We start from the raw sequence: 27,155 nt of genomic DNA, 5'->3' as shown, positions 1-27,155 counted from the left end.
AATTTCGTGCTGCACGGCCGTCAGATTGTGGTACCCGACTACCAGCCTATTATACGCATCGACAACGTGCTGACCTATTTGGTAACATCGAAATAATTTTCAACAATAGGCATTCCTTGACGTACTGGGCACGGAACAGGATACAGAGGCTCCTTCTATAACTAGCGATCAAGTTAAATGGGCCTTGCAAGACATGACCATGGGGAAAAGCTGCGGGAGAAGATAGAATAACAGTTGATTTAATCAAATATGGAGGAAATATCGTGCTTAATAAGCTTGCGGCCCTTTATACGCAATGTCTCAAGACTTCAAGTGCGCCAGAGAGCTGGAAGCTCTTAGACTGGGAAGGCTTAGGAGTGAGGATCAACAGCGAATATCTCACCAACCGTCGGTATGCAGATGACATTGTCCTGTTAAGCGACAATGGGGACGAATTACAACCAATGACAGATGACCTTAACCGAGAAAGTGCAAGAGTGGAGTTGTAGATTAATATGCAGAATACAAAGATAAGGTTATTTAGCCTGGCAAGGAAACAGGAATTCAGGATCGCCAGTCAGCCTCTATAGTCTGTAAAGGAGTACGTTTATCTCGGCCAATTACTCACAGGGGACCCTGATCATTAAAATGATATTTACAGAAGAATCAAATTGGATTGGTGTGCATACGGCAGGCATTACTAAATCCTGACTGGGAGCTTAACACTGTCGTTGAAAAGAAAAAGTGTAGAAGCATTGCATTTTACCGGTGCTAACATGAGCGCAGAAACTTGGATGGTAACGAAGAATCTTGAGAACAAAATAAGGACAGCACACGAGCGATGTACCGAAAAATTTTAGGCCTAACGTTAAGAGACAGGAAGAGAGGGGTGTGGATCAGAGACCAAACTGGGATAGTCTATATTCTAGTTGACATTAAGAGAAAAAAATGGAGCTGGGCAGGCCATGTTTGCGTAGAATATTTAACCGGTGGACCATTGAGTTACAGAATGAATACCAAGAGAAGGAAAGCGCAGTCGAGGACTGCAGAAAACTAGGTGGGGTGATAAAGTTAGAAATTTGCAGGCGCAAGTTGGAATCAGCTAGCGCTAGACAGTGATAATTATAGATGGCAGGGAGAGGCCTTCATCCTGCAGTGTACATATATACAGGAGCATGATGATGATGCATTCTGAATATCCCTTACTTCCTTCTTGTTGATGAGCTTTGACAGTTCTTACTTTGAGTAAGAACTGTCAGTTCTACATGGAAGTAGTTTGATACTTTCATGCTTTGTCGTTTCTTTATGATTGTGATAGCAATTATATGGACCCTCCAAGCGGATTTCGGCCATCAGCGTCGTCGTCGCCGTCGCCGTGATAGTTCCGTATAAAATCCAACGGCGATGACATCGCCGCCGCGCGCCGTATGCTCTATGTGCGAGTGAAAGCGCGCGACGGACACGCGCTTTCGCGAGGATCGAACGCACGGCCGTGGGGGGACGGGAGGGAGGCAGGGCAGGCGACGTTTAGCTGTGGCACCAAATGCGCATTTATATAAAAACGTTGCGAGGCGAGAAGGTGGTAAAGACTTCCGACGCTGCTCGACGAGTGTCCCGTTCTGATCTCGTTGAAAACTCCCGCCGCCAAAGCCACCGGCAATAGTCACCAACGCCGTGCGCGTTCGGTTCGAACGCGGGTAAAACGCCGATGGCGTCGACAACTGTTCTGCGTGTAGCTGGTGCTGCTACATGTCCAAGTTTATACAGCTGGTAAAACTACTATCCATACTACGTATAGCTATCTACTAATATGGCATCGCAATTGATGCTTCGCCTTTCGGGTGAAACTTCAACATTTTTAGGTCCCTTGTTACTTGGGAGAGCTTGCCTACTGGTTGCCTTGGTGCCTTATCTTCCACTTCAATTACTGCTTTAGAAATTAGCCTAGTTGCGGTTTTATTCATTACCTCTATGTGATCTTCATCTTCCTGCTCTGAACTGCGCACTTGTTTGCGAACACCAGCCTGAATTTACTAGTTTTACTCTTTCTCTCTTCAAGTTCAGAGAAATCCTAGGACCTCACTAACCTATGGTCACTGCACTTTACTTTACCTAACACTTCTACATGCTGTAATATGCTGGTATCGACAGAGAGTATAAAATCTATTTCATTTATTGTTTCTCCATTAGGGATTTTCCAGGTTCACTTCCAGTTGTAACGGTTCCTGAGAAGGCATACATTATTCGAAGCATATTCCTTTCCGCAAATTCCACCGACATCTTTCCTCTAGTGTTCCTAGAATCGATACCGTAGTTGCCAACTGCTTGCTCACCAGCCTGCTTTTCCCCCACTTTTGCATTGAAGTCGCCCATGAAAACAGTATACTGAGTTTGTACCTTTCTGATCGCCAATTAAACATCTTCGTAAAACTGTCCTATTTCTTCAACACCGTGACTGGAGGTTAGGGCATAGGATTGTATTAACTTCATTTTAAACCTCCTATTCAGCGTGATTACGATGTCTGGTGCCCTATCATTAATTCTGTAAAATTCATCAATGTTTCCCGCTATTAAAAATCCAACCCCGTATTCTCTCTTATCTGGAAGAGTTCTGTAGCAGAGGACGTGGCCGTTAGTCAGCACTGTATAAGACTCACCTGTTCTTCGTACCTCGCTAAGGCCAATAATATCCCAGCCAATCAATGCCTGATAATTCCCCAAACAGACGAGCTAAGCTGGCCTATTCAAGAGGGTGGGGCGAGTAGAACACGCGCAAAGGTTCAGTTTTCAGTGGCAGCCTGTCCGGATCCAGAGATTCTTAGCCACCTCTGCCGCGTCGCAGGTCTGACCGCCGCCTTGTTCAGGTGCTTCGCCGCCGCCGCTGGGGACTGCGGGCAATGGGTTAATTGCATGAGTCATGAGGGAAGTAGTAGCCGAATACTGCTCCGAGGAGGCCAATTCCTGTTCTGATGAGGGAGTGGCTTTGCTGAAGCTTAGTGTTTCTTCCTAATTTGGTTGCACCTGGACTAGTATAGCCACACTAGCTCTCGGCATATTTTTTTTCTTTTTAGCCGTTTTCAGGCGCCAGCCCGTGCTTGAAAATGTAATGGACTGGAGGAGGATTCGAACTTACGACCTTCAAGTTAGAAGCGCGGTCTTCTACCTCTGCTCCACGCCACCACTTCGAGGCGATAGTGCTGGGTAATGTCGTGGTAGGTGATCAGGGGCTGCGGCACCGGGGCGTCTGATGTGGAGGGGCCCACCACTCGGTCGAGAAATCCTCAAGGCTTTTGCTGAGTCGACTCGCTGCCGGGGTGGCCCGAGTGAGCAGAGACGCAGACCAGTTTGATGTGACGCGGTTCGTCTTTCAGTAGGAGTGGGTGAAGGGGTCGTAGGGTTGTAGGCGACACGAGACCATGTGGTTTATTGGTGTAGGGGATGTCATGATGTGCGCTAAGTCGTCATCGACAGATGATCAAGGAGTTGCGAATTTACGGCGCCGCGCGAGCTGTGTGTGCAATGAAGACGACGACGACGACTTGCCATGTGGCTTTGGCGCGAGCGCGCTGAGCGGCGCAAAAAAAAGGAATCTGAAGAAGAAGTCCGGAAGAGACACGTCAGCGGGGCGGTTCGAGAATGGCTGCTGGGGTGCGGAGGTGTACGCGCGTAGGGCCAGAAGGACCCGAGCGTACAAGGCCTTCACCCAACCGCATCGATGTTTCCCCGATGGCCTAGTGTCTACCGGGCACGACTTAAACAGGGACCGTTTGAGGAAGGCTGCTGGGGTGCGGAGGTACGGGCTTGACGGGCTCCTGGACCCGGGCTCACAGAGGCCTCCACCCAGACGCAAAGTGCTTTCCCGGCGACCTGCAGCGTCTCCTGGTTTGCGGAGACGGGGCGGCGTTGCAACGACCAGACAGCTGCACGGCTCGGCCGTCCTCGAGCGTCTGTGAGTGTCGCTCCTATACCTTCGTCAGCCAGACCATTTCGAGCAGGAACTTAATACCGGTGAACTTTCTTTCACGACTTGAGTGAGCAGAACCCGGACTTTCTATAGCCCTCGCGTCCACCGCGTCCAGCTTGAGAGCATTGTGTTGAACCTCGCGCTGTTTGAAGCGTGCACAGGGTTGCACTTTAAGTTGGTCACGATAGCATCAGCCAACTCACGTTAAGATTCAGTGAATTATTATCCTGTCCCTGCTCTGTATTGTTTGATGCTTTTTATATAAAGTGTAGTTTTTGTGCTTTTTAATTTGCAGCTGGCTTTGTTTCTTTGTGCCCCGAAGCAACACCTCGGCTAGTTAAATAAGACTCGAACCAAATTCATCACAGGGGACCACTACGCAACAAAATTACAATAAACTCATAACCTTACAAAAAAAGTGGGGCGCTGCTGTGAATCCTCTCATGGAAACGTGCAGGATTAATGAACAGCTCCTCTGTTCAAGAAACCTAGTATCCTAAGGGCAGACCTGTTACATTATTTAAAAGGTTTGCAAGAAATAATCCCGAAGAATCTTTACGAAAGTTGCTTTGCCTAGGCACTCTAACACAAGATTGAGGCGTGCGTTGTGTTCACAAAACGTGCGCCCGAAAATCACGACATCATCCAAATAACACATGCAGACTTCCCACTTCAAACCACGCAGAATGTTGTCCATGAATCGCTCAAAAGTTGCGGGCGCGTTACACAACCCGAACGGCATCACATTAAATTAGAAAAGTCCGTCTGGTGTAACGAATGCCGTTTTTTCTTTGTCTGCCGTGTGCATCGGAATCTGCCAGTATCCGGACCGCAAGTCTACACTCGAAAAGTATGAGGCCGAAGAAAGGCAATCTATCGCATCATCAATCCGTGGCAAAGGGTATACGTCTTTCTCGGTAACGGCGTTGAGGCGGCGGTAATCAACGCAAAATCGCCATGTGCCATCTTTCTTTCTGACTAGAATTACTGGGGCTGCCCACGGACTACTCGACTCTTGAATAACGTTTTTCTTTAGCATGTCACGGACTTTGTTATTGATGACCTTGCGCTCCGAAGGGGACACTCGGTATGGCTTTTGTCGCAGAGGCTGGTGAGATCCTGTGTCTATGCGGTGCTGTACACGAGAAGGGGGAAAGGATGGTGGAGCCTCTTGCTGGGAAAAGTCGAACACTGCGGAGTGCTTTCGTAGAATGTTCGCGAGCTCCTGACGTTAGTTAGTACTGAGCGATTTGTTTACCATAGCCATTATAGAAGTTTCCGTCGCGCATGCACCTGAATGGGACTCCCGAGTATTGCGCGCGTCGCGCGCATGCTCTTCTCCGCTCTCCTTCATGTCCCATGTAAAAGCAACATGTGCACGACACGGAGAGGAGGCGAGGCAGGTTGCTACGCAATGCAGCGACGTCATAGCTAAACGATGTTTTGCGGCATGCGGCACTTTTTACGGTGAGGCGTAAGGGAGGCTAAGCTACGTAGGCTACCAGGCTGTGTTTCACGATGACGTCTTCAGCTCGTACCAGGACCCGTGTCTGGATGTCTCATTCGGTGCTGGAGAGAAGGGCCTCCCATTATTCCTCGGTGGGGGACGGCGAGAAGAGGTCGGCTGGTGGGGAATCCTCTGGGCAGCTCCAGAGGATTTGGTTCAGCGAGGCAACGTCACCGCACAGGCAGCAGCGTGGAAAGATGACACCTGGTGATGACATGCAAGCGCTGTTTTTTAAACAGCGCTTGCATGTAGGCTCTCTACCTGGGTGGATGTGCGAATACACTAGGGGGCACGAAAAGGTGAGGGTCTGGAGGCGACGCCAGGCAATCTCGGACCACTTGGAAAGACTGGCATGTGGGGGTGGGTAGGCGTACCGATCGAGGCGATAGTGCTGGGTAGTGTCGTGGTAGGTGACCAGGGGCTACGGCACCGGGGCGCCCGACGCGGAGGGCCCCATCGCTCGGTCGACCAATCCTCGAGCGTGTTGGTGAGCCGACTCGTTGCCAGGGTGACCCGAGTAGGCGGGGACCCAGACCAGTTCGATGTGACGTGGTTCGTCTTCCAGAAGGAGTGGGTGAAGGAGCCGTAGGGTGGTAGGCGAGACGAGACCTCGGGCGAAATTGGAGATGGCAGTGCTTGCACTCGGTGAGTATAACGCTGGCGTTGGCCGAAGTGGTGGCTAAGGCGATGGCCGCCTCCTCTGCCTCGACGACGTAGGGGCGTTCGAACGGTGGTGGCCGTGATAGTCGGCCCCGAGGGCGCCGAGGGGGGCAAGATAGAGACGACTGCGAAGGCGTCCCCGGGCGAGGCGTATCAGGCGGCATAAACGTAGGCGACGGCTGGGTGGTCGGCGTATGGAGTGAAGAATGGCCGCACGGGCTTGGTGGCGGGCGTCGTGGTGTCCCGAGCGCATATTCTTGGGTAGTGGCTTGATGGAGAAGGCCTCCCGAAGGGCTTGCGGTAGTGAGAGAGGGGCGGTATTCTGTAAGAGTCTACTTAGTGGACTGTCCATGTCGGCTGTCTCTGATTGGCTGCTGCTTCACGAGCATTAAGAAGACTGGCTGGCACCTTCGCGCACATCAAGCAGCACCCAATGGCGACAGCCGAAGTGGACAGTCCACTAAGTAGAATCTTACAAAATACGGCCTCGGTCCGGCGGGTGAGAGTACGTGTCATGACCAATGGAAGAGAGAATGCAGCGACCGGTTGGCGAACGAGGAAGGCGTTTGTAAAGGAATAGACGTGGACCGTCACGTTTGTTGACGTGCGGTGCGGTGAGGAAAGACTCGAAGGCGATATTGGGACGGGTTGCACAGACACACATATAATTCACACTATTATTTTACAGACACAAGTAAGATTCACTAACACCTAGTATTTGCTAGCGTATGAAGCCCTACGCGGCAGACTACAAAGTTCCAGTCCCTAGCCCACTAACGCGCAAAGTCCGAGCGTCGCGGTATACGGCCCCCCCAGTGGTCGCTCACGTGTGGTCGTAACCTTCCTGGACACGCCGAATGCGTCGGAGGTGGCTTGGGTAGGCAGTGGCGGTGACGCGGCGACAGCCGCTTGGTTGGTGGCTCAGGATTCTGACGCCGGAACTGTGAACGCAGCAGACTCCCGAGAGCACTGGAACTGCCAGATCTCAGGAACCGGCCAGGCACGGGACACGGGCAGGACCTCGGTTCGGTGGCTTGCGACCCGTCACGAGGCGGCCCAGCGATACACCCGGGTAGCCCTCTCGGGACTGCTTCCACGAAGCTTCCTCGGCCCTCGTTCGATCGGCCCTCGTGGCCGCAGCTGCCCGTTCGCTCGTGTCTTCTTCTTCCTTTTTCTCTGCCACCAACCCTCGTGCTCTCTTCTTTGCCGCGTCGTGTCGCATATGTAGCTGCCATCGTCGTCGTCTTTCACCACACTACCCCCCACACAAGAAAGTTGTTTCACTTTAAACAACTTTGCCATGCAGAGTGGGCTTGCAGCAGGAGGACTTGTTGCACTGACACATAGCGCACACAGTAGACAGTTCACAGGTTGCACACAGTTCACACAGTATTAAAAAAAGAAAACACGCACTTGTATATAAACAGTAACAGAGGCTATGTACACACATATGAACTGAGAAAACTAAGACACTCTGCTTAGGTAGTCTGCTCCAATATTGTCACTGCCTTTGATGTATACTACAGTGATGTCGTATTTCATAATCAGTAAACTCCAGCGCAATACTCTGTTGTTCACATGCTTGGCGGAGTTAATGTATGAAAGTGGTTCTTGTTTAGTGCAATAAATGGCGGGTCGTTCCCTTCATCTGCTCGGTTGTTGACCGCTACAACAGCTTGGTGTTGAGCCGATGGTAAGGAACATCTTTCCTCATACTTTTTGAGTAAGTTTATATGAAATGCACTTCTTCGCGTGCCCAAGTCAACGACGTAATCAAGGTCGCTTTTCTTTTCAATGACGGTGAATGGTCCCTTCCACGTTAGGATCAATTTGTTGTTCTCAGATGGTAGCAACAATAATACTTTGTCTCCCACGGCAATGTGTCGCGCCTTTGCCTTGCGATCATAATATTGTTTTTGTGTAAGTTTCGCTTTTCGAAGCTCCTCGTGGGCTAGTTGACATGTCTGCTGCAGTCGTTCCTGCAGCTCTACTACGTAGCCGTAAGTCGTTTTGGTCTCTTCGTCCAAATGTTTCCTTGACCAAAGCTCCTTCAGGATAGCCATCGGTCCTCGTACGTAACGGCCATAAAGGAGATCAAACGGTGAGAAACCCAAGCTTCTCTGTGGTACTTCTCTGTACGCGAAGAGCAGTGGTGCCAAGTATCGATCCCAATTTTTGGGGCTTTCTTGACACATTCGCCGAATCATCTGCTTCAACGTACCGTTAAAACGTTCCACTAAGCCGTTTGCCATTGGATGATATGGAGTAGTGGGTAGCCGTTTAAAGGAAAGCAGGCGGCTTAGCTCTTTCATCAGTTGTGAGGTGAATTGTGCACCTCGGTCGGTAACTATTTCCCGTGGGATTCCAACGCGGGAAAACATCGCAAGCAATGCCTCGGCAATTCTTTCCGTGTCAATGCTCGGTAAAGCAACTGCGTCTGGGTAACGCGTTGCGAAGTCCACCATGGTAAGAACAAATCGGTTACCATTAGTGGAAGTAGGGGTAAGGGGTCCGATAATATCAATAGCGACTCGCTGGAAAGGAGCATTGATTATCGGCATGTTTCCAAGAGGTACACGTCCTACCAGGTGTTTTGGGACAGTCCTCTGACAAATGTCGCATGATTTCACGAACCGGGTGACATCTGCTTGGACAGGCCAGTAGAATTCTTCTGAGACCCTGTCGGCCGTTCTCTTTGTCCCTTGATGACCAGAGAGGATCCCTTCATGCGCTATCTTCAGAACGGAACCCCGAAGATCTCTCGGAACAACAAGCTGTTCGATTTCTCTTTTTGTCGCAGATTTATAACGACGGAAGAGAATGTCATTCAGTAGTGTCAATGTAACAGTGGCCGACCGCGTGGTTTTGGTCTTGCCTACGTCCGCGAAGCAACCACTGAGACTTCGATCTTCCTTCTGTAACATTGCCAAAGCATCGGGAGTGACGTTTAGCGGTTTTACAAGGGCTACTGGCAGCCTTGACGCAGCAACCATAGTAGTATCTTGAACTGGGTAGGTTTCCTCGTTGTCGTGCGGCCCACCCTCAGTACTTTCTTGGCAATGCAGTGCGGTAGGCTCCATCTTCGCATCTGTGCCTCCAGGTAACTCGAGAGAGGGGCAAGCACCGTTAACATTGCCCAGAACAACATCATACAATGGACGCTCCATGCATATGGCACGCACAGTGCCTCTAAAGAACGGACAGTCAACTTGGACTTCAGCTTCGGGAAGGTATCGTGCCGAACTATCTAATAAATAGACAGTGCGCGTTTCCCCAGTAAACTTGTTTGCTGGCACAAGAGAGCGCTTTACTACGACAGTGTCGCAACCGGTATCTCTCAAAACAGTTACGAGTTGGCCTTCTAGACGCCCTTTTGCTGTCGGCATTCCTTCTGTTCGTAGTTTCGGCCCAACGGTGCTTTGCGCACCTGAACCAATCTTTTCAGAACTGCGGTCTTCAGTGTTTGCAGCATGTGTGCTCTGTTCTTGCCGCCCATCTTCTTCGGTTGGTTGGTGGCGTTCAGAAAGAGAACACGAAGCCTTGTTGCGGTCCTTGGGGTTTTTGGTAATGCCTTCCGAACCAAGGCCAGGCTTCTTCCCTTTCCAACCCGTCGCAGCTTTAGATCCGCTAGTCCTAGACCAGCAGTCCGACGGCTTGTGTCCTCGCTTGTTGCATATGAAGCAATGGGGCTTCGCTTGACCGCTTGATGGCTCATTAGCTTGTGTTCCACTCTTCACATACACCTTTTTTTCTCGACCTCTAGCCAGATTTGTCAGGCCTTGCGCTTCGAGATAGTGATCCGCTGTTTCTGCTAAACTGTCCAGACCTTTGCAACCTCGCTCCTTCAAAAAGATGGCAAGCTTCTGATAACATAGTTGCAAGAATTGTTCGGAGACAACCTTGTTTCTCAAGGCGTCATACGTCTTTTCAGTTTTGGCCAACTCTTGCCAGTGATCAAAATACCCAAGCAACCTGCCTGCAAATTGGCGACCTGTTTCGCCATTGTCCGGCTTGGCCTCTCGAAACTTGATTCGATAGCCCTCTTCCGTGAATCGAAACCTCTGGAGCAATGTTGCCTTAAGCTTAGCAAAGTCAGTCACGTCTTCAGCGGACATGCGCCCGACGACGGTGAGTGCCTCCCCCGTTAAACACAAACTCAAAGATAGGGCCCACTTGTCGCTAGGCCACCCTTGGTCTCTGGCCACTCGCTCGAACCTCTGAATGTATGCGTCAAGCTCATCCCAAACTTCATTGAACGTTGGAATCAACTTGTGCGGGCTTCGGAAACCTTGATTACTCGCTTCCCGATCCCTTGAGTCGGCTGTGACCGCTTGACTTGGCTGTTGCGATTCTTGCACGCGCAGCCGTAGTTCCAACAACTGGCGTTCTCCAGCTTGCCGCTCCAACTCTCGTGCATGGTCCTCTTTGGCAGCCTCACGCTCTTGTGAACGGCGTTCTCTTTCTCTGCTACGCTCCTCCTCCATCCACTGCTGGAGTGCCTTGCCTGTGAGTCCCAACTCTTTACCGAGACCAATCAGTTTTTCGGCATCCATCCTCAACCACCGCACGCGAACAAAGTGAGACTCTCAAAGGTGTTACGAGAGTTTAGTCCTGTTCGCAGACGCCAGATAATGTAAAGGAATAGACGTGGACCGTCACGTTTGTTGACGTGCGGTGCGGTGAGGAAAGACTCGAAGGCGATATTGGGACGGGTTGCACAGACACACATATAATTCACACTATTATTTTACACAGACACAAGTAAGATTCACTAACACCTAGTATTTGCTAGCGTATGAAGCCCTACGCGGCAGACTACAAAGTTCCAGTCCCTAGCCCACTAACGCGCAAAGTCCGAGCGTCGCGGTATACGCCCCCCCCCCCCCCCCCCAGTGGTCGCTCACGTGTGGTCGTAACCTTCCTGGACACGCCGAATGCGTCGGAGGTGGCTTGGGTAGGCAGTGGCGGTGACGCGGCGACAGCCGCTTGGTTGGTGGCTCAGGATTCTGACGCCGGAACTGTGAACGCAGCAGACTCCCGAGAGCACTGGAACTGCCAGATCTCAGGAACCGGCCAGGCACGGGACACGGGCAGGACCTCGGTTCGGTGGCTTGCGACCCGTCACGAGGCGGCCCAGCGATACACCTGGGTAGCCCTCTCGGGACTGCTTCCACGAAGCTTCCTCGGCCCTCGTTCGATCGGCCCTCGTGGCCGCAGCTGCCCGTTCGCTCGTGTCTTCTTCTTCCTTTTTCTCTGCCACCAACCCTCGTGCTCTCTTATTTGCCGCGTCGTGTCGCATATGTAGCTGCCATCGTCGTCGTCTTTCACCACAGCGTTGCACCTGAGCGGTGGTGCGGTGACCTTCGATCATTTCGTCGAGCGTGTTGTGCACTTCCAGGCGGAGAAGACGCGCTGTGGTGGCGCCGCGTTGGGGGGAAGGCCGAGGGCAGTTTTGAATGCCCGGCGGATGAGGACGTCGACCTTGTCGTTTTGCGACTTCATGATGGAGAGTGTAAGGAAAGCCGTACGTGAGACAGGAAACGACGTAAGCGTCGACTAGGCGGAGGAGATCGTGTTCACGCATGCCCATGCGCCGCGGTTGGACGCGAGCGAGCATGCGCGCGGTTGGCTGAACCAAAATCGAGAGCCGGTCGATGGTGTGACCGTTATGGCTCTTGGACTGCACTATCAGCTCGAGCAATCCGAGATGCGATATGACGGGAACGGGAGTAGAATTTACATGAATCGTGCTGATGGGGTGAGGGGTCATCAGGCGACGCCGATCGGGGGGCCGCATGAGGAGGAGGGCCGATTTGGCCACCGAGCAAGTGAGACCGGCCGCGTGCACGTGACTGATGATGACGTCAGTTGCCGGTTGTAACATCTGCTCGATGTGTCCGTCGGAACCAGACGTAAGCCAAAGAGTGATGTCGTCCGCGTACAGGCTGTGTTTGAGATCGGGGATACGCTCGAGCTTGCCGGGAAGTGAGCGAACGGTGAGATTGAAAAGAAAAGGTGGCAAGACAGCGCCCTGAGGTGTGCCACGAGATCCAAGCGCATACGGAGAGAAAGGAGCGAATATAGTGGTAGGTGCGAGCGCCGGGGTTGATGGTTGCGAGTTCGGTAAGGATAGCCAACTGGCAGACGTGGTCGAACGCCTTGTGAAGGTCGAGGCTAAGGAGAGCCTTAGTGTCCGAGAAGGTGGGTGAGTTGATGAGGTCATGGTGGAGTTGCAATAGGACGTCTTGCGTGAGGAGCTGGGGGCGGAAAGCAATCATGGTGTGGGGAAGGAGGTGGTGAGCGTACGCGTGGGTTTGCAAGCGAGGTGGGACGACGTGTTTCATGAGCTTGCCGACGCAAGAAGTTAGGGAGATGGGTCGGAGATTCTCCATTGTGTGTTTCTTGCCCGGCTTGGGGTTGAAAGCCACGCGAGCCTGTTTCCACGACTGGGGCAGGTTGCCGGAGCGCCAGCGCTCATTCAAGAACGAAGTGAGGGCAACGACCGAAGGAGTGTCAAGATTTCGGAGAAGTTTGTTGTGGATGCGGGGGCGCAGGTGGTGCGGAGCTTGTGCAGCGCCGCGTAGACTTCCGCTTCCGTAATATCAGCGTCCAGTTCGGGGTTGGGGGCCCCGGAGTCGGACGCGAGAGGAGGAGAAGAGGTGCCCGGGGGTGCCGGCTGGAGGTACTTGGTGGCCAGGTCTGCTATCAGTGACGGAGTGTCGCCGGGGTAGGCCCGGACGACGTGTTGCAATTGTTGCCTAGTGACCGACTTGGCCGAAACGGAGTCTAGGAGGTGGCGGAGGAGATGACCCGATTTCTTGCAGCCCAACTGACCGGAGAGCCCCGAGCAGAGCTGCTCCCACTGGTGGCAGGCGAGCACGGTGGTGTGATCCTAGATCTCGCGATCGAGGTATGCGATGTGACGGCTCAGGCGACGGTAGTGACGTCGTTTATGCCAACGTTTAACGAGGCCCGTGCGAGTGGCCCACAGGCGGGCGAGGCGGGAGTCAATTGCCGGATGGTCTTCCGTGGTGGGGATCGAGGCGGTGACCCCGTCGAGATCCGCCAGTAGCTTGTCGGTCCCCGTCAGAAGGTCCTCGATCTCGGGAGCGGCAGAGTGCAGCTGGCGTACTCGGAACGCGTCCGAATCCGTATAGCGGGTCGTGTGCGGGCGCGGCTTGCACGGAGAGGTGCGGACTTGTATGGCGAGGACGTAATGACCGCTGGCAAGGGACTGATTCGTATTGGACCAGCGCGCATCGAGCACGTAACGGCAGAAGCTGAGGTCCGGGGTGCTGTCGCGGCACACGCTGTTGCCGATGCACATCGGTTGCGTGGGGTCGATGAGCAGGGAGAGGTGGAGGTCGTGTGCGAGCTGCACAGCCTCGTGCCGGGGCCATCGGCCTTGGGGTAATCCCAGTCCGGATGCCTGACGTTGAAGTCGCTGAGAACGAGGAGGGTGGACTTCGCTGCTCTAGATGCAGCGGCACGGAGCAGGGCAAGGAGACACAAGTTTTTGGTGACGCGTGGGGGGTGTAAACGTTGAAAATAAAGATAGGGGGGTCTTCACTTTGTTGAGGTAGGACCTCGAGAAAAACGTGGTGGACCGTAGGGAAGGGTAGATCGGCTAGATTGACCATGAGCGTCCGCCGAGTGAGGACGGCCGTGACGGGATGGGGCAGAAGGCGATGAGCAACTTGGTCGTGGGCGACCTAACCCCAGAGGGAAACAGTGGCGTGAGTCTCCTGTAGTGCGATGATGTCTGGAGAGGCCGAGGGGTCCAGTTGTTGAAGGTGTAGAAGGAGGTGCTAACGCTTGGGGCGAAAACCACGGCAGTTTCACTGCCAAACGGTCACGACGGAGTGGTGTCGCCTCGGCCGGTGCTTGCGAGGGTCGGGCGGCGGAGGAGGAGTTGGTGTGGGCGTGGAGGGGTGGCTTGGCTCGGATGGTTGTGAGCATGGCAGTTTGAAGGGTATCGACTGTCGCTTGAAGAGACTGGAACGACGAGCTAGGCCTATCCGGCCTAGCTCAGCGCAAGGCATGATCAAGGGATTCCGAAAACTCTCCTGGGCAACGCCGGGCGAGTATCGGGATAAGGTTGGTATCAAAATGATCCCGACGGCTTGCTTCACCCACTCGTGAAGAAACTACCCGGATAGGGCGAGAACAACCGGCACGAGGGCCGAAATTTTGCGGATCCGACGCGAGGTGCGACTGCTCACGACGGCGACGCCGGCGTCTCTCGGTTAGCTAGAACAGATTCGCTGTTAAAAACGGGAGTAGCGCCTTCCTTAAGAACAATGCTAGCTCTAAACCCTTTGATGGCACCGTATCCTGGTTAAAATTCCTCACGGTATTTATCAGTGAATTGTTCTTTACCGTACTACATTCGGTCAGTCGAGTTTTCTTTTCGTTAGCCACTCCCGACCAAACAATGTTGACATTTGGCCCACTGTGGTACCCCTAGCAATCACTAGTGGCAAACGAACGTGCTCGTCATGGTAGCTTACATCTACATCCGCGATACCTTTGACCATGACAGGCGTTCTATTGTAACTAGTCTTACATCTGTTTCCCTGAAACTTTCGTCACGAAACCGCTTTAAGCAGTCTGCTTCACACATTACTGGTACAGCTGCGCCTGTACCAAGCTCCATTAGAATCACTTTTCCGTTTACCAGCAAATGTGCTACAATGGCTGGCGTGCCAGCCCTTCCATCTCTGTGACACATATTTAACAATTCATCATGCGCTGCACCATTCTCTACAAAATGCACATTTTGGCTACGTGTCCTTTATTCTGATATTTGAAACACCAGCTGTTCATGAAGAGGCCATCGCCCACCGTAGCGATGGCAGATATAAGTCTCTAATGGAACGGCTGTTGATGCAGCTTTCGTAGTGGCAGTCCTGGCGTCGTCCGCAAGACGTTTGCCGCTGCGACATTGTTTCCTTGTGCCAGTGAACGCCGCTCTCGACTGTTGTCTTACATGGCTGCTACAATTCTGCAGGTGGGGTTTCAAGTTAGCTCGGCGTCAGGCGTAGCCAGAAGCCAGCAGCGTACGGCGTCAGAACATAGTCCAGCGATGAGAGGATCTCGCAGGGCTTGCTCCAGAAATGCACAAAATTCACATGTCGCCGCCAATTTCTTGAGTCCTACTATGAAGTCGCTGATGTTTTTGTGTGGCTCTTATTTCCTTTGGTTGAAACGATGCCTTTCCGTGACCACCGAGTTTTTCTGGATGTAGTGCTTTTTCAGCGTGGTGTTGACGTCACACGTCTCCTGGGTAAGGGTCTTCGGCAGAAGAAGGCTCCTAAGCGTGACGTATGCTTTCTCCCCGATGGACATCAAGAGCACTTGCAACTTCTTGTCGTCTGCAATGTCGTTTGCAGCGATGAAGCACTCGAAACGCTCGAAGAAGACGTCACAGTTCCCGGCGTCGGGAACGAACTCTGGAAGCTTTCCGAGCACGGCGCCCCTGGTAGCTTCTCTCTTGGAGGCTTTTGTTGGGATCCCGCCCTCATCGCCAGTCATTTTGTATCTTCTTAATCCGGAGCCCTCCACAACGCCGTGCCTCAGATTGAGACCTGGTTTTGGCACGTAAAAGCCCAAAAGAAGAAGTAACTTCAGAACAGAGACATGCATTTGAAGTCCTTTATTTCGGCATGCCAACGGGCAGCCTCAAAACACACTGAACACTTACCGTAGCGCCCACGCCCATTTAAACAAGTGGCACCCAGTTACCAGTGTTGCCAGGTCCGAAGAGGCGGTGTAGCCAAAATCTAGAGAAGTTGTAGCCCAAATGTAGCCAAACACAAAAAAGTGCAAGAAATTTTCGTAGCCAAATATAGCCATTTTTATTTGCAGTTTTATTTATGTATACATTTTCACATTCGACTACGGCAATCTTTTTTTGCACAACCCGTCGTAACAGAATGTCCGTGCCGCCGTTACGGTCGGCCCTTGATATCAACAACAGCGACATCATGCTTGCACAGAACACTTTTTGGTTGGGCCCGGAAGCTCTTAAGTTCCAGCGAATGGCTGCAGAGGGCGAAATGAGTGCTTTTATTTTATGACAGATAGTACTAAATTATTATTTTTAGTTATTTATAGTAATATTAACTGCGAACTCTGCTTTTTAGCTGTCGTTAACGCAAAATAATGTTTAGTATCATCGATCTCTCACGTCATCTCTGCCTACGGCGTAGAAGTTCAGCTGTCCAGTGATCTGCCATGTGCTCACGGCTTCTTTTTTATGAACTAAAACAAGTATTTCGCACTATGATGCCTCGTGTTATTTGTCTCATCGTCCTATCTTGTTTTCTCGTTTTTTTTTCAATTAGCTTGACCCGGGTTAGCTGGTACATGCTCTATATACTGTACATTTACATCAACCTGACCGCCATCTTAGGTCTCTAGCACGGCAAGAACATGCGTTAAAATAATTGACAGACAACAGATGCCACTCGCTGTCTGAATCGGTGTAAGAGAAGCTTTAAAAGATTACTGCGCAAAACGGCAAACAATTGTAAGAAGCACGCAGTCGTATTCGGTGACCAGCACGTCACGAACGTAACTCGCTCGAAATGGTAAAAACCGTGACGGCGCACAAAGAGCAAAGGTAAACAACAAATTGATAACAGTGGCTATGCTGTGAAAACCAATTGCTGTCAAAAAGCAAACCATGTTAATGTGCTAATAAAAGTTTATAATTGGGGCCCCCAAAGTTTGGGGCCCCAAAGAGCTTTGCGGGTGTTAGCGTTGGGGTATGCAGGAGTGAAGAGTTTTAGAATAGGCGTTTTGCGTTTGCGGATAGCGTGTTGCGCTTGCAGCGCCACTACGGCATCAAAGAAAAGCTGTTATAAATATTAAAGTAAAATATGCCATTTTATGATAAAAAGAGTAATTTGGGTTTTCTTGTTTTCGCGTTTAATTACAATTTAGAACTTATTCTATTAGCAGCAAGCAGATTGTTGCGCTTAGTTCTGAGTAACCAACGTTACGTACCTTCACCTAGCCAAGTCAATCCGTGTTATACCTACGAGCCATGAAATCGACAATTGAATTCGGAATCAGCGGCGTCTAATGAATCAAGCTTCATTACACATGATAGTTGAGAGAAAGCGATAACCGCAATTAATTCTCCTAGCTTACGAACTTCACGCGTTACCACAAATCGAGCCCAGTTTGGTGCTAGATTAGAGCAGTTGCTTCGATGGGGGCCGCCATGTTTGTTGACGAAAGGTTTTGGGGCAGCTTTTGGGGCTCCCGCTAAATTTATGAAATAGCGTGCCCGACGCAAAACGCTAACACAGTTCGCGTCTTGCGCATGGGCAGTGGCTTCGACGATATTGACAAGTATACATGTTTATCTTTCACCGGTGGCCGCTTTCCACCGGCTAACAGGTGTTAAACGTTATCGCTCGGCGCAGGACGCGCCTGTATCGGAAGTTTCTAGAACGTTATCGATGCTTCTTTCCGTTGCCTGTTTTCTCCGACGCTTATGTTATCTGATTGTATGAGCGACGCGAATTGTCTAGAACTTTCTGGAAGACTCGCGGGCATCAGGGATTAATCTGTAACCTTCGATGACTCAGGTATAAAAGCCGACGCGTTTCGCCGCTGATTAGATTTCGACGATCGCCGACTGTGTTCGCCGATTTCGCTTAAGGTCCCTATATAAGAAAAGTACCGCCATCTACTCTTTCCTCCGCCGCCTCCTCTCCTAAAGCGCTTGCTTTTATTGCGATAGCAATTATATGGACACTTCAACCGGATTTCTGCCGTCGGCGTCGCCGTCGCCGTCGCCGTCGGCGTCGCCGTGAGGTTCCGTATAGATAAAATCTTCGCCGCGCGCCGTATGCCCCAGCGGAAGCGTGCGGGGACGCGCGCTATCACGGAGAGCGAACGCACTCAATCTCCCACGCGCAAGCAAGGAAGCGGAAAGCCAGCGCCGGAGGGAGCAAGGGGGGGGGGGGGGGGGCACTTCTCTGCCAACAACCGCGCTCGTCGCTCGTCCGCACAGTCTCTTATCTCTCCCACGCGCAAGCAAGGAAGCGGTAAGCCAGCGCCGGAGGGAGCGGGGGGGGGGGGGGCGCACTTCTACGCTGCCAACAACCGCGATCGTCGCTCGCTCGCACCGTCTCTTATCTCCACACGGCTCTGACCTTTACGCGCTCAGTTTCCGTTGAAGCGATAGACCGCACCGTTCGCCGCTGCGGCGTATCCGCTTGCTGCCAGAGTTTTGACGGTCGTTGTCTGCAGTCATTCAGTGTGAGCTATTCATGTTTGTTTGTGCGCGCTCACACCACGCTTGTTCATTCAGTTAGTAATAGTCGGGCCACATTTTCCAACGCACGCTACACATGCAATGCTGCCCGGATCGGCAGTGCAGCGCTACAGATGTGTCCCTTCGCACGCGCTGCCCACGGGAAGCGCTTCTCATCAACACCACCGTTTCACACGCGCCTTCTCGTGGTCATCGAGTCTCTCGTCATGTCAGTCTACTTACGCCGCAGCACACCTCCTTACTCAATCAGCTCATGTTTACTACAATTCATATTGCTACCAAAGCCGCTCACCTTACTTCGTATGACATTGCTGTGTTGCTATCGCATTCATTGCTTCGCCCTTAGGGCGAAACTGTGACATTTTTTTCTTTAGTTTTTGCTGGCAAAAGCCATGTCGACGGTGGCGCACCTAGAATGTCGACGTTGAAGCTTTCAGGCCGGGCGCGCGCCGCCGCCGCCGCCGGCGACTGCGGCTGCGCAGAGGACTTTCAACATGGCTCTGAGGCGTAAAAAAAGGAAATATTAAGAAGTGAAAAGCGCGCGCTATCATCGTCCAATAGGAGATACTGGATAACACAGGAGAGAGCGAAGCGGCATTTGTCAAAGGATGGCGGTACTTTTCTTATATAGGGACTTTACTTTCGCTGTGCTTCGAGCGCAGCTTGCTTTTGTGGGCACAGGTTCGCCCAATAAAAAATAAGATTTGTCATAGACAGCTTTACGACTGTTTATTTCAGCGTCACTACTACGTGACAATATTTCGTTCGGGCCCCAAAACGTTTGAGGCCACTATTCTAAAACTCTAATAATTGCTGGGGTTTTACGTGCCAAAATGACGATATGATAGGGAGGCATGACGCAGTAGGGGTCTCCAGAGTAATTTTGGCCACCTCGGGTACTTTAACGTACATCTAAATCTAAGTACACGGGTGTGCCTGCATTTCGCCTTCATTAAAATGCGGTCGCCGTGGACGCGAATCAAACCCGCGTCCTCGAGCCAGCAGCGCGACACCTCACAAGCTAGGGTGAAGTTCATGTGACGTGGTGCACTGATGTCATCGTGGCAAATATGTTTCGATATTAGCAGAATGAGTATCTGCATCCGCGCGTTACGGGCAAACAATCTAGAAGTAAAAGCACCAGAACCCACCTTTGGCTCGGGGTCTTGCTCCCATTTTTTATACGTTCTCGCATACTTTGCCCACTTCGCCATGTTCGGATTCTCCTCTCTGAGGAGGATCCAATCTTACGCCCAACAAATCGAAATGAATGTCGAATGTTAGCATGAACAAAAGCTCACCTAGCAGGAGAAGGAAAATAGCAGTAAAGCTTCGCACGAGAAACGTGGAGTAGGTGGAAAGCTGTGCCCGGGGCGATAATTCACCCAGAAGACATGACCATGAACACACTGGAGCGCGTCATCCACCCGTGCTTCCCTTCTTTCATGTCGGCGCCATGATCCCCCGACGTCCCCGACCCTATGCTATTGCTCTCCCTTCCTGAGCATAGCCATGTTAGTACGGTGTACTGTTAAAAACCCACTACTCCTAGGTTCATCCCGATGCCAGGGGATCGGGTGCATAATGGTCAACCGAGGTGTAAGGGCGGGGAAGGGGAGGGGGGGGGGTCATTTCGAGCACGCACACACGCCCAGCCACGCGGCCGGCTCAGCCAGCTAAAGCATATGCTTCGAGATATGATTCGACCCGATCAGGACCACCTCTGGAGCATGGATTAGGGCGCGACTTATAGCCCAAACAAAGCCAAGTCGCAGATTTTCAGTAGCCCAAATATAGCCACATAGCCAACTCGTCCAAGTCGACGCCAAAATATTTTTCCTGCAGCCCAATTTGGCTATATATAGCCAAACCTGGCAACACTGCTCTAACGGCCTGTCTACTTGGTCAACAGAATGCGACGAATCTTTTCACACGCTACAGCGCTTACTCACGTCGCCACCAATACTTCGTCACTTTGACCCGAATGCGCCTACGGAGATCCATACTGACGCCAGCGGTGTTGGCCATGGTGCGGTATTGGTCCAAAAACACCAGGATACCAAGAATACGTCGTTGCCTACGCGAGTCGAACGCTCAAGAAAGCCGAGTGTAATTATTCTGTCACCGAGAAAGAGTGCCTCGCCATAATTTGGGCTTTGGCTAAGTTTCGTCCGTACCTGTATGGCCGCCCTTTCGACGTAGTCATGGACCATTATGCTCTATGCTGGCTCTCGTCGCTGAAAGATCCGTCGGGACGCCTCGGTCGTTGGGCGCTTCGCCTGCAAGATTACGACATCCGTGTTGTGTACTGATCCGGCCGCAAACACTCGGACGCTGATGCACTGTCCCGCTCGCCGCTAGCGTCTGACACGGCTTGTCCGTCAGCCTCTTCGGCTCCCTTGTCGCCTATTGACTTTGCAGACATGTCGTTGGAGCAACGCAAGGATGTGTGGATTTGTCAAATCCTTGACTTTCTCACTGACCCATTCACTCATCCCGCCTCAAGAACTCTACGTCGCCAAGCCGCCCATTTCACTATTGGCGACGATCTCCTTTATCGCCGGAATTACGCGTCTGATGGCCGGAGGTGGCTTCTAGTTGTACCTCGCCACATGCGCACGGACATATGCGCTGCTTTCCACACTGACCCACAAAGCGCTCACGCCGGCGTTCTCAAGACCTACAATCGCCTGCGGCAGCGATTCTACTGGCGCGGAATGTATGCATTTGTGTGCAAGTACATACGTGCTTGCACTGCCTGTCAGCGACGCAAGACTCCACCTCAACGCCAGGCCGGTACACTTCAGCCTCTCCCTTGCCCGGCCCGTCCATTCGACCGCGTCGGTATCTACTTATACGGCCCGCTTCCCTCGACCACCTCTGGGAATAGGTGGATAATTGTCGGCGTGGACCACCTCACGCGGTACGCCGAGACTGCAGCTTTGCCCACAGTACAGCAAGAGACGTTGCGTTTTTCATCTTACGCAACTTCCTACTGCGCCACGGTGCTCTCGTGAACTTTTAAGCGACCGGGGACGTGTTTTCCTGTCTGGTGCTATTGAAGCCTTGCTCGTTCAGTGTAACATCGTTCATCGCATGACACGTGCATGTCATCCGCCAACTAATGGTCTCACTGAGCGATTTAATCGCACTCTGGGGGATATACTGACGATGTACACGGCGTCAGACCAGACCAATTGGGACACCGTCCTTCCATTCGTCACATATGCGTACAACACTGCTACGCACGCGACTACAGGATTCTCGCCGTTCTTTCCCTTGTACGGACGTGAGCCATCATGCACGCTGGAGACTATGCTTCCCTACACACCTGACTCATCTGAGTACACTGCAATTTCTGTTGTCGCCAAGTACGCCGAAGATTGTCGACAATTCGCCCGTTCATTGACAACCGAGGACCAAGGTCACCAGAAGCTCAGGCACGAGACCGACCGATCTCTCACTACTTTCGCGACCGGTGCCCTAGTTTGGCTTTGGATTCCTCCGAGTACGCCTGGCCTTTCGTCTAAATTATTGGCCCGATATCATGGGCCCTACCGCATCCTTGCTCGGACATCTCCAGTCAATTATGACGTTGAGCCTTTGACACAGTTCCAAGATTTACGTCGTCGTGGTCGAGAAATCGTTCACGTGAGTCCCCTCAAGCCCTATTATGACCCCTCTATACTCTCAGCGCCTTAAGTCACCGGGATGGCTACGCTATTTCCCCGGGACGAATGTAATGAAGAAGGCAAGACGACAACGAAGCAGTCAGCAAGCAAGCCACAGTGTTGGTGCTAACCACGCGCCCCGAGCTTGCGCTTGCCCGGATTATCGCTGCTGGTCGCCTCGCCGCTTCTTGACGTTCGCCTGACGTTATTTACACGTGAATAAGTCACGTTGCAGTACCATTAAACGTCAAGTAGGTTATGAGGGTACCTGGGATCTTGGTGTAAAAGTAAAGCTTTAGCAACCTCACTGCATGCTGAACTAAAATAATCAGTAGCGAAACAGTGCGTTAAGGATTACAGAAATTTGTCATTTTGCCGACAAAATACTTTTCAAAAACGTTTCAATGAATTTTGCTTCTTTTATAAAGACGAAAACTTGTTTGAAGAGCGTCTACTCTACCAGAGCCGTGGAAGGGAGTGCGGCGTTTTTAACGTAAGAAGTATAAGTCACGGAGTCCAGGTATCAAGTAAGGAATGTTTTTCAATATTCGAAACTAGAAGCGAAACAATGTAGTTACACGATTTAAATCGTAACAGAAACTTTACCCTGCAATCGCTGGAGATATGTTTAAACATCAAAGACATTCCGCAATGCACTGACACCATTAATGTACAAGCCACAAGTAGTCGCACGTATCTTTTGCAAGCACAAAAACTTAGTGAAGACAAAAAAGTCCCTAAAAAAGGTTAATATTTCGACGTTAAGTTTTGTGGCCTTTATGCATTAGCAATATTTACCAAAGACAATAGCCACAGGAATGTATCAATTGCATGTTACTTAGCACTCATCATTTTTTTGCGTAGCTGCATCTTTGCTAGACGCCTGATAAAAAGTCGCTGATTTGCCCGAAAGGCGAAGCATTGATAACAGTAGCAAACAACTGCACAAATCAGCTTAGTAGTTCTACAGGCCGGGTCAATTGCAGTAAACATTCGCTTAGCAATTATAGGAACGAGCACAGTGTCAGGTGCATCATGGCAAACATGAACAGATGTCCCTCGATTACCGCTGACACTCACTGTAACAGCGCTGGTGTGATGAAGAGCGCCAGCACCGGGGAGCGAAAGCTTCAATGCGTATCCGAAGCATGGTAGCCCGACCTCCAACATTAAGCACGTGAGAGCTAGAGTACAGGAAGCCTCCACTGCAGAATTGCCTTTAAGATAGTGGAGCAGCGTTTACCCAGGCAACCCGAAGTAGCGGCCGAGTTTTATCCGTTCCCTAGCTTAGCACTCGCTTGGTCACGTTACCGTGCACAACCCAGTACGAACGGAAAGACTAGACCCTTCAAGCTATCATTTTTCACTGTTCACTCTCGCCCGCGTTTCCTCGCACCCGCTGCATGCCGCTCGAAGGGTGTGATAGGATGATTATCGTATTTAGATATCATACAGAACCTCACACGTACACCCACGGCAATAAAATAGAGAGAAAGTTGCTTTGAGTTTCCTATAATTCTCGTCTAAATGAAATTCACTGAACATCAATTAGAATGATCGAACTTCAGCACTGTGATGATTGTATGAACGTAAGGCATAAGCCATTGACATATTGTTCCTCCAAACGTTGTGTCTTAAGAAAACATCTACTATGCAGCTGCCTGTAATGACACAGTGTTTCCATAGTGTAAATTACGTGGATAAGTCTTGGGTAGTACTCATATCTGTCAGCGTTCAGTAGAGGTTTTATGGAAAATGAACAATGCAGCACCAAACACAGAGCCCGCACAAATAATATTTACTGCCAACATCTAGCTTAATTTGATCTTGATGATCAGAACATCTATAACAGATGTTGCGATGACTCCCAACAAATAGAATTTCATTTCACAATGTCAAACATGGCTGAATAAACACAGCTATTCAGATATTGATATTCTATTACCTCTGAAAAACCTACCACCACAGGATTATTTCATTATTTCTGCTTCTTTCTGAACATCTTAGCCATTTCTCTAGGCACCCATTAAGCGCCTTAATTTCAGTTCGCTTCCTTGAGGATTTCAATAATTGTGATGCACCTTTACTTATGAAACATATACAGTGGTTGTCATCTTTACATTGTGTGAATGACTTGGTCGCGATTGCTCGAACCACATTAGTGTGATGCTAAAGGTAGAGCGGGGTTACAAAAGACAGCTATTTATATTGTGAAATGCATATTTAATCTGCATGTCCCCTTTGTTTAATGTGAGGGCACTCATTGGCGAAACGATGAAATGTTTATCCTAAAGAATGCGCAAAGAAATTATGCATGCCAACTACAAGGGCGCAATGTTGTTCGATCGGTGCTACGTGTATTGCGCATCACTTACAGTGGATCATTATCAACTTGCTCAACATGCAGTCATTCCAGAGCGATTCAATGTGATCAAGCATTCATAATCATCTTGGTATACACACTGTGTTTTTGTCAGGATGCTGCTGCGACTTATTTCAAAAAGTGTACTAGCTTTTACTTTCTTGTATTCGCTAATAAACCCTAATTTTTAAGCCAATTAGACTAATATGAGGCTTAGACGCTGCTACTGGACGAAACCTGGCTTTTTGGGTATAATAGCACGCGAGAACACTGGTAATGACAACCTTAAGTACCATAAGATCTTGGCCAAAATACCTGTCATTTTTAGCATAGTACTTAATAGACACGGAGCAACACAACACTACAGGGACCCATAATAATAAGACACATGCGCAGTGCGAAGGGTAGCGAGAAAATCCGGCGTGGACGTAGTTTTTTCCACTCCCTAACGCTTGCAAAGGCATTGCAAAACAAAAAGATTAATGCGGGCAGGAGAAGCCCGATTGTTCCATAAAGCATCGTGAAAAGCACGTGCATTGCATCAAGGCGTTATATATTAAGTACCTTGGTCATGTAAGCGATTGTACAGAGGTCAAACAGGCCCGTACCTTAACCCGAGACTTAAACAGCACCAGTACAACATCAAAAAAGCGTTATCGGGTATCTAGGAATCCACTGCCACAATTGCGGCTGCGTCAAACTCTTTACAAACACGGCACGGTCATTATAAGTAGGGCCCAAGGCAGAATGACACGGTAGATAATTGAAAATTTTGAAATCGAAAAAACGAAAGAGAAATGTGTGAGCTTTCCATCTTTGGCCTTTTCTGAGAAAGAAAGGTTGCTTCTAGAATCTTCGCCTAGAGATGAGCCGGTGCGATGTGATCACACTGGGGACACGTTTGGGCTCGGTACTGTGTCTTTATACATTTGTCTCCTTGATTTTATTATCGATCTGTCCTTGTATAAATAACACGTGCGATCAAATAAAATCAAGTGATAGTTGGCGCTGTGTATGTGTCTTCTTAACTTGGTCCCTGTCGTGTTGTGCTGCTCCGTGTCTATTATGAATCCAAACCAACTGGTCCGGCAACGTGCCCAGCAAATTCGTCGGTTGTTCCACTTGATGCGTTTGCAACAATAATCTTTCTTACTATACCCTGAGAAACATTTTAATTCTACGATGAGAACACGCCGAAGCTTAGTCAACCTCCCATTTTCACAGCCTTGTCCCTTTAACCTGATCCTCTTCGTGGTATACATCAAATTTTGAAGGTCTAATTTACAATTGATTGCACTTTTATATTTCACTTTTTTCTTTGCTGCAATGATAGCGACCGTAGCTTCTCTGTTTCAAGAAGTGATTTTGCTGCTGAAGCACTAGACGTAAACTTCCTAAGCAATGCGCATTTACAGATGCTTTTCTTTTCTGGTGTAGGTGAATTCTTTGAACTGCGGCTCTGGAATTCGTCTGCTGTGAGCCCATATAAAGAGTGCCTTAAAGCTTACGCTGAACGTGTACCGAACGGAAAAGTCATCACGACCTATTACAATCCCTTGTGCAAGAACATACTTACCACGTAGATTTCAATGCCTTTAAGCAAGACGCACGCAGTGTGAGTTTTGTTCAGCATAAAGCCCGAAGACCGTACTTTCCTGAACCCGAATTGACAAAGTGTCACTCGGCTGCTTTCTGATAACGCCTGCAAAAAAAAACACAACCTATAATTCGCACTCGACAGTATTTGCTCATGTCCTGCAAGCATGAATTCTGCAATAAACACATACTAGGGCCAACAATGCCCCATTGCATCTCTCTCAATTGTATTGCTCCTCAATGTTTCACGTTTGCCTGCATCTGGTCCCACGAACGTGACAGGGACATTCACCGTATATTCAAGTAAGTGTTAGCAACCCAGCAGTCGTGCAACCACACTTTTCGCCGTTAAGAGCATCAATTGCCGAGGAATGAAAGTAGATGAAATCAATTCTTCGCGTTTGTCTCGCAGGAAAGCACCGCAAATTCTAGATTAGGCTGTCACGACTGCCATTAGTAAAAAGGAAAACGAAGCGTAGCAAAAGATGGTGCACTACAAGAATTATAAAGCAGTTTAGGAAGGGCAGTGTATTTCCTGTGAATAGAAAAACGTGCACGAAGTGACAGTTACATGAGTTGAAACAAAGCACCCGTTTCAACCAGAAATGGGAAACATTTAATATATTGTCATCAGGTCACGAGCTGCGGCGAGCGCGAGCCAGTATTCAGGCAAGGAGAGAAGTTTTCGTTTTTATGGTCACCCATCTTGGCTAGTGCTCGTCTCTGCCGGTGCAGTACTTCTTGCTATAAAGGCCTTCTGTTGCACGTGACAGACTGGTGGAGGTGCTGGGTAGTCCCAGCAAATGTCCTACACGCCTCCTGGCATCCCTGTCCCTGCAGTGACAACACCTGTTAACCGGGCCAGCCGAAGAGTCCGAGCATTGCCCCCTGAGCCTGGACCTCTTCCCGAGACGACGTCAGCGACACACCAAAGCGGTATGGAAGGCACTACTACTGCTACTCACTATGCGCTACAGAAAGTGCCAAAAGTCTTCCATGGTTCCACCCTTGAGGACGTCGAAGACTGGTTGGCTCAGCTCAAACACGTCGCTGATTTCAATGGGTGGACCGATGCGAACAAGCTGAAGAATGTGTACTTGAGCCTGGAGGATGGCGCTCGTACC

General features: G+C 50.4%; 1 protein-coding gene across 2 annotated transcripts in view; it reads left to right on the top strand.

Annotated features, from left to right (window-relative positions):
* The window catches only part of LOC125946890 (uncharacterized), a 47,472-nt gene extending 21,250 nt beyond the window's left edge, over positions 1-26,222 (top strand). The window contains exons 4-5 of one of the 2 annotated variants that reach the window (XM_049671062.1): positions 22,502-22,600; positions 25,873-26,222. In XM_049671062.1, the coding sequence (XP_049527019.1) occupies positions 22,502-22,600; positions 25,873-26,018 (245 nt within the window). In that variant the 3' untranslated portion in view covers positions 26,019-26,222. The remainder of the gene's footprint in view (positions 1-22,501; positions 22,601-25,872) is intronic. The other variant, XM_049671063.1, reaches the window with a different exon arrangement.
* The last annotated feature ends 933 nt before the right edge of the window (positions 26,223-27,155 follow it).

The sequence above is a fragment of the Dermacentor silvarum genome, chromosome 7, assembly GCF_013339745.2.
Source record: "Dermacentor silvarum isolate Dsil-2018 chromosome 7, BIME_Dsil_1.4, whole genome shotgun sequence".
Classification (NCBI taxonomy): domain Eukaryota; kingdom Metazoa; phylum Arthropoda; class Arachnida; order Ixodida; family Ixodidae; genus Dermacentor; species Dermacentor silvarum.
Note: the sequence above shows the minus strand (reverse complement) of the source record. Positions and strands in the feature narration are given on the sequence as shown.